At 44.4% G+C, this 12,277-nt stretch overlaps 1 protein-coding gene across 5 annotated transcripts in view; it reads right to left on the bottom strand.

Moving 5' to 3' along the window:
* The window catches only part of LOC149354537 (uncharacterized), a 45,752-nt gene that overhangs the window by 7,462 nt on the left and 26,013 nt on the right, over window positions 1-12,277 (bottom strand). For 2 of the 5 annotated variants that reach the window (XR_016291338.1, XM_089583389.1), the window contains exons 5-7: window positions 6,674-6,707; window positions 5,515-5,655; window positions 487-586 (exon numbers count right to left, since the gene is read on the bottom strand). Coding sequence is in view for 1 of the 5 variants with exons in the window: in XM_089583389.1 (XP_089439515.1) it covers window positions 528-586; window positions 5,515-5,655; window positions 6,674-6,707 (234 nt within the window). In the remaining 4 variants the exon portion in view is untranslated. Of the gene's footprint in view, window positions 1-486; window positions 587-5,514; window positions 5,656-6,673; window positions 6,708-12,277 lie in introns of those variants that run through there. The other 3 variants (XR_016291336.1, XR_016291337.1, XR_016291344.1) reach the window with 3 other exon arrangements.

The raw sequence follows: 12,277 nt of genomic DNA, 5'->3' as shown, positions 1-12,277 counted from the left end.
AGGTGCGCTAGCTCTAGTTCTTCTGGATAGTTTAACCTGAAACTTCTCAACGGCTGGGTTTGTTAATGAAAGCTTTAATTGCAAAACAGATTGCGTAGGATATCCTTGCAGCAGGCCCAGCGCACAGCTCACGGCCACTGCTCGTAGGCTTCTGGCAAAGGTAGTCCGTTGCCTCGAGGGGCTGGCAAACAGAAATACAAGCTTGGGCAGAGCCAGAACAATGCGGAAAGCTGATGATCAGATCCTACGCTCACTCAGTAACGGCGGCTTAAATACCTTCCCATACTGAGCACAAAATTCGTGGCTTCGCACCTTTGTTCTTGACCAGTCACTTCAGAGAAGACATAAGAAAGATCATGTTCTTCTATTCAAACAGCTGCTTAACCGAATGCGCCGGATCTAGACATTACAAAAGGGTTCAAGTCTATGGCGCTAGTATGTTTCGGGAAGCGCCTAAGTACGTACTAACTGTTTCAGTAAACGTACCTGCTCTGGCAATCCAGTAGGGTGGTTGAGGCGCTGGACCCTCAGGGCTGCCGTTTGTGCCAGGCAGCAGCAGATGTCCCACAGCTGCTGATGCCCCTTTCTGCAGAGTGAACGGAAATTGCAACACTGAAACCGTCCACACTGATTCAAAATCCTAAGAGTAACAGTAGACAGCGTTTCGGTAAGCAGCAAGGCAGGGTTGGACAGCAAAACGAAATTCCAATGCGGAATATTAATTATACAATTACTGTCAGGTCCACAGTGTAACTCTGACCTTTTTTTCAAAGTCTCAATTAAAGCCTCGACCCAATCCTGTCATAATAGGTTAGTTAAACAAATGCACACATTTTATGTAAATCAATACAAGAATTTCTGCTTGCATGGCTTCATGTTTTACACTGCGTAGTACTAATCCAATAAACGTCATATCCGTTTACTTGTTTTGCAAGCAGAAATTCTACTGGGTTCATTTCAGATGACTGACACGATATATTTCCACACAAGGTTTTCTAACGGCTGAGAGCCAATGCCACACTCCTTCCTTCGTGGTCACTGCGTAAAGTCCGTAAATCAAGGCGTAAAAGCTAATGTGTAATATGAATTGTGTTCACAGCACCATGAACCACTTTAGAACTGGTAGGCCAAAAACAGCATTTTTACTTCGCCTAGTGCAGTAGAATCTCTAAATGAATTTCACGAGGTCGCCAGAAAAACCGCATAATCCCAAGTTGCGTATCTTCTCAAAAGCAAACAAAATCGGTATCAAGCAGCATGCAAAATGTACTCACAGAGATTCGGTTACGACTGGCAGTATTTATTTACGGCCACATGCCGCCGCTCACTGCTCCTTGTGCGCACAGTCTAGGAATTGCGGAGTCTGCGTTGTGTGGGAAGGGCAACACTGCTCGCAGCTTGTGCGTATATATACGCAATGAAGTGACAAAGTCATCGGATCATCCGGAATTAAGCACACTGTACACAATGCACTCGGGTCAGGGACTTTTAAGATTCTGTATCATCCCTAAATTTCCATCAACTGAGTACGTAGCACCTAGTACACGATGTGAAAGGGAGAGTTCTGGCCCCGAGTCACAGCAAACTCCTTGAAGGTACATAGTTACAACGAGAAGGCTAGAGAAAACGCTCGTGTCGCAATCGTTCATTTGCTTGGGAAACGGCAGCCGTGCAGCTTTATTTTTCTGTGCAAGCACAAGCCGAGCCCGAGAGTAAGTACATACTCACTCGTACGAATACAAATTTTTACCAAAAGATCCTTTCCAGGAATGATTTCCCAGTTTTCAAATGTGGTAAATACAGTACACGTTCGACTGACACAAGCACTACATTAAAGATATATCATCAGCTCAAAGCGAGGAACACCACAGTGCAGCTGCATTTTAGAAGCCAAATCCATTTTTCAGTCAACAACTGCACAAGTCAAATCTGAAAAGGCAACTTGCTTTAGAACTAAAATCGCTTCAGGAAGTATTATGAGGCAGCTGAAAGATGAAAAGGGCCTAAAAGCTCAAACTGAACATTTTTTTTATTACCAAACCTGGCCTCGTCAAACTGTCCACCCACGTTTGCAAAAACACACAGAACACACAAAAATGATCCCTTTTTTTCCTCCAAGTTGTATTCTTCTACATGATGTGTTCTGAGTTGCACCATCCCGTCATCAGTCCTGTATTTTATTTGATGAATTTCTGTGTAGTCATCATCATCATAATCAGCCTGATTACATCCACTGCAGGGCAGAGGCCTCTCCCCTGTCTTTTGTCAGTTGCCGCCACTGTATTCCCACAAACTTCTTAATCTCATCCGCCCACCTAACTTTCTGCCGTCCCCTGCTACGTTTGCTTTCTCTTGGAATCCCCTCCGTTACCCTTAAGGACCAGTGGTTATCTTGCCTTCGCATTACATGCCCTGACCAAGCCCATTTCTTCCTCTTGATTTCAACTAAGATGTCATTAACCCGCGTTTGTTCCCTCACCCACTCCGCCCTCTTCCGATCTCTTAACATTACACCTATCATTTTCCTTTCCATAGCTCGCTGCGTTGTTCTTAACTTAAGCTGAACCCTCTTTGTTAGCCTCCACGTTTCTGCCCCATAGGTGAGTACCGGTAGGATACAGCTGTTGTATACTTTTCTCTTCAGGGGTATTGGTAAGCTTCCAATCATGATCTGAGAGAACCTGCCATATGCGCTCCACCCCATTCTTATTCTTCTAGTTATTTCCCTCTCATGATCCGGATCTGCGGTCACTACCTGCCCTAAGTAGACATATTCTCTTACTGCTTCCAGCACCTCGCTACCAATTGCGAACTGCTGTTCCCTTGCTAGGCTGTTGAACATTACTTTGGTTTTCTGCATGTTAATTCTTAGCCCCACCGTTTTGCTCTGCCTGTCTGACTGATCATGCTTTGCAGTTGTTGTCCCGAGTGGCTTAGCAAGGCAATGTCATCAGCGAATCGCAAATTACTCAGGTATTCTCCATTAACTCTTATCCCAACTGTTCCCATTCCAGTCACCGGAATACCTCCTGCAAGCAGGCAGTGAAGAGCATTGGCGAGATCGTGTCTCCCTGCCTGACACCTTTCCGTATTGGAATTTTATTGCTGACTTTATGGAGAACTATAGTAGCTGTGCAATCATTATAAATATCTTCCAATATTTTCACATAACACTCTTCTACACCCTGATTCCGGAATGCCTGCATGACATCTGAGGTTTCCACTGAGTCAAATGCTTTCTCGTAATCAATGAAGGCTATATATAGGGGCTGGTTATATTCTTCGCATTTCTCCATCACCTGATTGATAGTGTGAATGTGGTCTATTGTCAAGTATCCTTTACGAAAGCCTGCCTGATCATTTGGTTGACTAAAGTCAAAGGTTGTCCTGACTCTACTAGTGATTACCTTAGTAAATACCTTGTAGGCAACGGACAACAAGCTGATTGGTCTGTAATCAACTCCTTTACGTCTCCTTTCTTATGAATTAAGATAAAGTTAGCGTTCTTCCAAGCTTCTGGTACTTTCGAGGTCACAAGGCATTGCGTATACAGGGTGGCTAGTTTTTGTAGCACAATCTCTCCGCCGTCCTTCAACAAATCTGCTTTTACCTGATCCTCACCAGCTGCTTTCCCTCTTTGCATTCCTCCTAAGGCTTTCTTTACTTCCTCCTTCATTACTGGCAGGATGTCCCATTGCTGTGCTCGACTGCCTCCCTCAGTAACTTGATGATTACATTCGCTACTGTATAGATTTGTGTAGAACTCTTTGGCTAATTCAACTATCTTATCCATATTGCTGATGACATTGCACTGTTTGTTTTTTAGCGCATACATCTGGTTTTTACCTATGCCCAGTTTTCTCCTCACTGATTTTAGGCTACCTCCGTTCCTTAGAGCATGCTCGATTTTCTCCATGTTAAACTTTCTTATGTCGGCTACCTTGCACTCACTTATTAACTTCGATAGCTCTGCTAGTTCTATCCTGTCTGTGGAGTTAGATGTCCTCATAGTTTGGCATTTCTTAATCAGATCTTTAGTCTCCTGAGATAGCTTGCTGGTATCCTGTCGAACCATCCTACCACCTACTTCTGCGGCGCGCTCTGTAACGATAGCTGTAAGATTATCATTCATTGTTTCAACACTACGATCGTCTTCTTCAGTTAAAGCGGAAAATCTGTTTTGCAGCGACATTCTGAATTCCTCTACCTTCCCTCTTAATGCTAACTCGTTAATAGCCTATCGCTTCACCAGTTTCCTCCGTTCCCTCTTCAAATCTAAGCTAACACGAGACCTTACCATTCTGTGGTCGCTACAACGGACCTTACCGAGGACCTCCACATCCTCTACGATGCCAGGGTGTGCACACAGTATGAAGTCTATTTCATTTTTAGTCTCACCATTGGGGCTCTTCCACGTCCACTTCCTGTTTGCTCGTTTGCGGAAGAAGGTATTCATAATCTGTAAATTATTTCTATCTGCGAACTCTAGTAATAACTCTCCCCTACTGTTCCTAGAACCTATGCCATAGTCACCTACCGCCTTGTCTCCAGCCTGCTTTTTACCTACCTTTGCATTAAAGTCGCCTTTGGTCATTGCCGATTCCACATCCTCATAGAAGCTTTCAACTATCTGGTCATAATGGCTTGATGCAGGCGCGTAGGCCTGCACCACCTTCAGCTTGTACCTCTTATTAAGGCTAATTACGCTAGCTGCCACTCTTTCGTTAATACTGTAAAACTCCTCGATGTTGCCAGCTATATCCCGATTAATGAGGAATCCCACACCTAGTTCTCGCCTATCTGCTAATCCACGATAGCACAGTACATCCTCGCCCTTTAGTACTGTATACGCCTCATCTGTCCTCCTAACCTCACTAAGCCCTATGACATCCCATTTAATACCGGCTAATTCCTCCAATAGCACTGCTAAGCTAGCCTCACTTGATAAGGTTCTTGCGTTAAACATTGCCAGGTTCAGTTTCCAATGGCGGCCTGTCCGGAGCCAGAGATTCTTAGCACCCTCCGCTGCGTCACAGATCTGACCGGCGCCTTGGTCAGTTGCTCCGCACCCACTGGGGACTGAGGGCCGAGGGTTAATTGGTTTGATCATAGAAGGTTGTGGCCAAGTACTACACCAGGGTGGCCAAATCCTGTTCTGGTGAGGAAGTGCGTTGTCGGTTCTGGTCACCGAAATCAGGCCGCACTCCAAGCCTGGTTATGCAATTCCATCGACACGTGGAGTTTTTTTTTTTTATCCGGTGGAGAATTGCGTGGCACCGGGATTCGAATCCCAGTCCTCTTGCACGTGAGGCGGATGCTCTACCTCTACGCCATCGCTGCATCACCAGAGGAGTTGAGTGGGCTTTTTTATGTTGAATTCACTCAAGCAGTAGTAGTTCACCATATCACATCACCTACCGTCGCCGCTTGCCTTTTACGCAACACACTGCACTTGCACCCCCCTCTGGTGCTTTCATGTTCCATGACAGGTGCGCCCACCAAGGAAAGACTCACCCTTGCCATACATGTCATCGCCTGGCTTCCTGAGTTTAATGTAGGCAGGTGGCCGGACGCGTGGCTGCCTAGGAATCTGCAGTCCCCCTGGCACCAGGCCACGGCCAATGCCTTGCACTGCAGGCGAAGCATAGTCCTGGTCTGGAAAGTGGGCAGCCAGCCAGTACTGTAAACTTTCACAGCACTTTTCAGCAGATATATATACTATTTGTCCTACTTAATATATCTCATGTCAGTTCCTGTGAAGTGCTCTTAGTACCGCTTTTTTTATTATTGCTGCATTAGAGTGTTGTGTATTCTATACGTGTATTTTTTTTTAGAGGGAAATTGCACTGCTTCAAAACTTTCCAAACTAACTAAGTTTGAGGTTTATGACCCAGTCAGGTACACTGTACTTTTTGTCCCCGACATTCTAGTTTTCTCTACATGGAAAACTGAGAACAAATAATGTGAAAGTGAAATTAAAAAGAGGCCTATAAGAGAAAGCTAAAAACACGCCTAATGGTGTTTCATTGTATGCACTAGTATTCAGCACACAAATATGTGCTACATGGGGACAAAGTTTGCATTTTGCCAGCACTAGAAGCAAGTGGGACTAACGTGCCCTACTGATTACACCAATTGAGATTATTCTTTAGAATATAATTAAATAAGACCAGGTATTCACAAGTAATTATATTAAACAAATCAGAGCAATTTGCAAGGTAATCACAACAAGTAATTATATTAAACAAAACAGAGCAATTTGCAAAAAGCCTGATTTCAACTGGATGAAGAAAACTAACAATGTTTATACATCTCAAAAATAACAGGAAAGCTAGAATATATCCTTGGGGACACCAGAATAGACAGGAACATTATATTAATGAAGGTCAATCCTAACAAATTGCATTAGGTTAGATAGTAAGCTAAACCACAATTAACTACGACGTCAGGAAGACAGCCTTGTTGAAGCTTCGGAATTGACTTAGGATGGGGGACGAGGTACCATTCTTTACTGAAATCTATAAGAATGATATCAATCTGGGAGGACTTCTCAGGGACGAATGTGATACTAAAATTCAATGTTAGTTGCACAGACATCGACAAGATCTGCAATTGCAGCTAGAAGTGCTTAGCACAAAAAAAAAAAAGAAATGCACACATTCAAAGCACATACCTGGTCCCAGCACCACATCGAAAGCACCGAGAGCCTGCACAGAAAATACATCAACAAAGTCAACAGGGAGAACCGGCACTTGCAGAGAAGGTGCAACAAGTATAAGACAAAATTCCATCACCAAGAGACAGGCCTACCAGTCTAGTACACCCCACTTTTGTCACTCTTCTGCTAATGAATATCCAATGTGCCAACTGTGCTCTCCCGTTGCGTACGCAAAGGCGCACACAGGAAACCATGTCCTATCCAAATACAAAAGTGGATTAGTTGGTTTTGGTTTATGGGGTTTAACGTCCCAAAGCGACTCAGGCTATGAGAGACGCCGTAGTGGAGGGCTCCAGAAATTTTGACTACCTGGCATTCTTTAACGTGCACTGACATCGCACAAAAGTGCGCAGCACTGTTCACTCGGCACAGTCCACCCGCCGTACTTGCTCAGCAAAATTTCCCTAAATCAAAATCCCTTTCTTGCGTTTCATTGCATATAGTACTATCATATTCCTCTAACAAGCATGGTGCCCTCAAGTTGACACCTTCACATAGTGCATCACACATTTGTTACAATCATATGGTTGGTTTTACGTCATGGCAGGAAAGCTTACCTGCAGTTACGCCGAGTCTAACCACTCCCATACCACATGCTATGAATTTTTAAACGTAATATCGAATACATGACACATCTAATCTCCGAGCTTCGTATGAATGCGGCGCATACTGATCTTTCCTAGGAGAAATTTTAACAACTGCATTCCCACGTGCTAGCTGACCCTAACTGTATTATTTGATAAACATGTTACAGAAGAGAGCACAGAGCCTCCACTAGGCACCTAATGTCGCTTGCTACCTCCAATCACTGACCGTATTTCCAGTCCCAAGGCAGAGGATTGTGTGAAAATCTTTCTCAGCTATATAAGGTAGATACGGCAGACTTAGAAAACGATAAAATTATTAATGAAAGGAAATGCAGAGGTAAGCACTATCAGCTGAGCTGGCTACAGCCAGAACACTTGGTTTAATAATAAGAGGAGTTCCAAAGGACAGCGCACGCTGACTGGAAAAACTGGTGTTTCTATTCTGTAAAAGCACTAATTCTCTTCTCTACACAACCTTCATCCATGTCAGACTATTCTTTGAGGAGGTGGATCTGCTTTTGAAAGCACTCATGAAATTTTTCTTTTAGTTGGCATTGAAAGCTCTTGCATCATGGTGCAGAGGTGCAGACACTGTATTTTCAATCTATGTAGCCTTTCCAATACACGCTGGCTACCACTTCGCTCCACCCAGACACTCACGGAATTGAGTTGCGGGCTCTGCCCTCTGCCCCAGCCAACGATTTTGACTCCTTCAATCTTCCTCGTCTTGTTCTGTGCCACGGCACACCTCATGAACTGCAGAGTGACTATGGATGCGTTTTTCTTTCGAATGCCGCTGAAGCAGCGCTTAAAATCATTCATCGCTCCACTACAGCGTGCCACCCTCAAACTAATGGCATGACCGAGCTCTTCAACCGCACCCTATGCAACATGCTCGCCATGTACACTGGCTCTGCTTAATCAAAAGTGGGAATAGGCCCTTCCTTTTGTCACGTAGAACTGCAATAAGGCTATGGATACTACGACAGGCTCCTCTCTGTCTTTTCTCTTCCTTTGAGGTCGCGAGCCCACGTCTACCATGGACACCATCCTCCAGTATAGCAGATGCCTCTGCAACTAGTCTCCTTTCCGCAGCCCATCCGCACACTGAAGAATGCCGCCAGCTTCAGCATTCGTTCACCACTCAGCACCAAAAACTCAGCCAGGAAAGCACCAACCCAAGCCCATCATATCCGACGCTCGCTTGGCTTTGGTTTCCTTACACCAATCCTGGTTTATCACCGCTAGCACGGGTTCACCACGTTCACTTTGATCCAATTCTTTATTCTCTTTCCATGGAAAAGGGGAAGCTGAGAGAAAAGGCTGACTTGCCTGACGAAGGCCTCTGCACCCGTATACAGTTTGCGAGACAGTGGCAAAAAAAGAAAGGAAAAAATCTTATTTGTACATGCTACCTTATTTATAATAAAAGTTAGGGGAAAAAAAAGAGATTGTATATGCAGGTTGTAACACAATGATGCCCCAGAACAATTTGCAACACTCAATTTTCTATATAAAGTAGACAGAACAACCTAACAAAGTAGCATGAATCATGGAAAGCACCCAGTAACTGCAAGGAAATCTCGAGCGAAATATTACGGAAACTGAATGATACTACTTATTAAGTATTGTTTAAGGTTCTCTTTGGACCTTGATGTGGAAGAATTGAAATGAAGTGGCGGTAATTTATTAATGGCTGCAGGAGCTTGTTAACATAGTGTCCATTTACTATAATAAGACCAGATTTTAAGAACCAATTTTTGCTGCATTCTGAAGTGCTCTGTTAAGGAAGAATTATCAAAAATAAAAGCGTATGATCAGTTTTTGTGAATATGTTCAAATAGTCTGAACAAATATATCTCATCTACCTTCAGAATACTGCGTTTGATGAACAATGGCATTGTCCAGAGGTTCTGTGGTCGGCTGTGATTTCCCCAACTGCTCTCAATGCTTTCTTTTGCATCGTTATTAATTTTTTTGTAATTACCAGAAGTTGCAGTTCCCAGACGAGAATGCAGTAAAAGATTTTGGAGTAAATGTGCCTAGTTCATTGATATCTTTGGCAACGTAGGTATTACGCCAGCCAATCAGTAAAGGGAGCCAACCGCTCTGCTCAGACTGGCAGCAAGTTTCAAATTATGTGTATTCCAACATAGCGTCTCGCTGCACCAAACACCAAAAAATTTGTGACTGGAAAGTCTTCTAAATCGCAGTGTAACCAGAATAAACATTAAGCAGATACCCTTCTATAGTGTTAATAGGCCTGAAAATTAGGTAGAGCGTCTTCGAAAGATCTAAGACAGTCTGTTTGTATGCAACCAGGAGGGAAGGTGAGTTAGAAGGTTAACGCATTTGCCTTGTCTTCAAGCGGGCCCAAAGCTGGATCACTGAAAAAATTGTTTGTGTCCCCAGTATACATTACCACGTCTGATGAATCTGTCATATTAATATATCGTTAACACAAGTTATCAACAGAAGCGGCCCTAAGATCCGAGTCCTGTGGCACACACCTTTTGTGATGTGGAGCTTCTACGAATCGTTGGAGTATATGTGGACATACTGAAAACTGTTTGCGAAATAACTATCGAACAAGGGCTGCGGAAATTCCATGCACACCATAACAGTTGATAGTGGAGGAGAATAATACGATAAACGCAGTGAAAAGCATTTACAAAGTCTAAAAACAAGCAAGCCTGCATTTTCTCGCTCCGATGTTATCAATACAGTGGAACCTCGATTATACGACGTTCAGGGGACCGCGCGAAACCGTCGTATAATCCGGGTGTCGTATAATCGAAAATCAAAGAATGCGGCCAGTGGCGCTCGGCCTTGCGCCGAAAACTGTTGACCGGCTTCAAGCCCGCGGCAAGTACGCCAATCAGATTAAAAAAGACAAAACCCAGCATTTGTTTGAAACAGATTTGCAAAAAAATCTTTATTACCGTTTAAAAAAATCGGTAATTTTTTTTTTGCACCTTTGCCCAACCTCGGCGCATCAACTTTCTTTCAAGGGCTGCCACGTCTGGCAGTAGGTCGCCAACATCGTCGCGCGCGCAAGCAAAGCGCCGGATGTTGTCGACGCTCTGCAACACGTCCGCGTAACTAGGAATGGGAGCGCAAACCTCTGCATCGTTGTCCACTTCGGAAGTTTTATCGTGGGGCACAAGCATCCATTACTTCCATTACAAAAAGCGCCGTGGACGCCTCTGTACTCGTGGACGCCTCTGTACTCGCTCTCTGTACTCGCTTGGGCGAGCGCGGCCTCGCCCGCTTATCTGTTTTTTCATCAGCGTCGGCTCCTGCAGACGCATCTGTTGCTGGGACGCGCGTCTTATCTTTTCTCTTTATCTTTCCTCTGATCTTTTAACTCTCCTCGGCAGCGGTGGTGGCTTGGCTCACGCCAGTAGGCGGGCCCGTGCGCTTTCCTTTTCATCCTTCTCTCAGTCCCAACGACAACACGCAGGCCGCGCCTCCTTGGGACTCCGACTGCACAGGCTCGACGAAAAAGAGAGCAAGTGCACTTGGCGGCCTCGGCAACGCTCTCTTCCCCGCAAAAACGGGGGTGCTTAGATTCGCATGCAGTTTTTTTTTTTTTTCAGAAATTTTTTTCCGAAAATAGGGGGGGTGCTTAGAATCGCGAAAATACGGTACATCCCGGCCTGCGTTTGCTGACGGCCTTTTTTGACGGACGGTACGAGCCAGCCGTCGTACGAAGCGGGGTCCTTCTAAAATTTGCATCGTATAACCGAGGTTTTTAATGCATTGTCTCTATGGGGGTTTTGCCGGGACCGCACAAATTCGTCGTAAAATGCGGGTCGTCGCATGACCGGGGGACGTATAATCGAGGTTCCACTGTAATTTTCTATTTAACTGTTAGCAGTGCTTTTTCTGTAGACCTTTCTTCAAAATCAAATACTGTGAATCATTCATAATGTTACGTTTGGCAACGAAATTTTGTGACCCGTGGTTGATGGCGCCTTCAAATATTTAGATAAAATATTCAGCAAACCACCACAGTAAACTACTATATTGGTGAGGCCAATGAGTCTTCTTTGAACCATCATCACTACAACCACTTAACGGTGCACGTTGCATGCCTCAAACTTTACTATGACCCACTCGTTCCTTCTGCCCTGCAAGTTGCTAAGATGGCTCCTTTTACGGTGGGGACGTATTCCAATCGACCACGCAGGCATCGCAGAATACTACAAAGGTAGAAGCTGTACCAACGTTTCGGAGGATCGCCACACAGAACTTCTGGCTAAGCATTTCAGCAAAGAAGCACTGGAGCTAAAGCCACATAAGAAAATGCTTGAGCAATCTTAGATTATTTTTTTTTATTCCCTAGGCATTTACAGTTTCGCAATGCCTTCAGGAATAATTAGGTAATATTTTTTGGCTCTATTCACCGAATTCGCAGAGACCCATCAGTCTGGATGAGCGATAAAAACCAACCAGCCCTGAAAACATGCCCTGTTGGTGCCCTTCTATTCCTGAAACTGTAGAGCACAATGCCATGCATTGACACTGGCACGCCAGTTGAAGCAAAGAGCTCTAAAGACTGAAGCAGAAGAGTGGAATGTGCCCACGGGCATGTTCTTCTCTTTTCTCGCGTGACGTGCTATTTGGGGGGGAGGGGGCGGTGTTAACTGATGTATTTACACGACTAAGTATGTGGACTCAAAGCTTCTCAAACAGCAATCTTATAATGTATGCTTTTATAGTGGCTGTCATAGGCTGCATTCTATGCCAAGGCATGAATTTATGAACACATATGTTTTACAACAAATTGAGGTGGAAACAAGAGATGGTGCAAGGAAAGCACTGATGATAAAACAAACTTCACTGCAATGCAATTAAAAATGCTTTTCAGATTCCCCCACTGGCACATTCCACAGCACATCCACAAGCAAGTTAGTACGTATTCCCAAAGCTCAGCCCATTAGCTCACAGTCTGCCATGCCGATATCAG

Source organism: Amblyomma mixtum, chromosome 3 (assembly GCF_055824585.1).
Source record: "Amblyomma mixtum isolate Tamu chromosome 3, ASM5582458v1, whole genome shotgun sequence".
Taxonomy (NCBI): Eukaryota; Metazoa; Arthropoda; class Arachnida; order Ixodida; family Ixodidae; genus Amblyomma; species Amblyomma mixtum.
The sequence above is the reverse complement of the archived record's forward strand: the minus strand, read 5'-3'. Positions and strand labels throughout refer to the sequence as shown.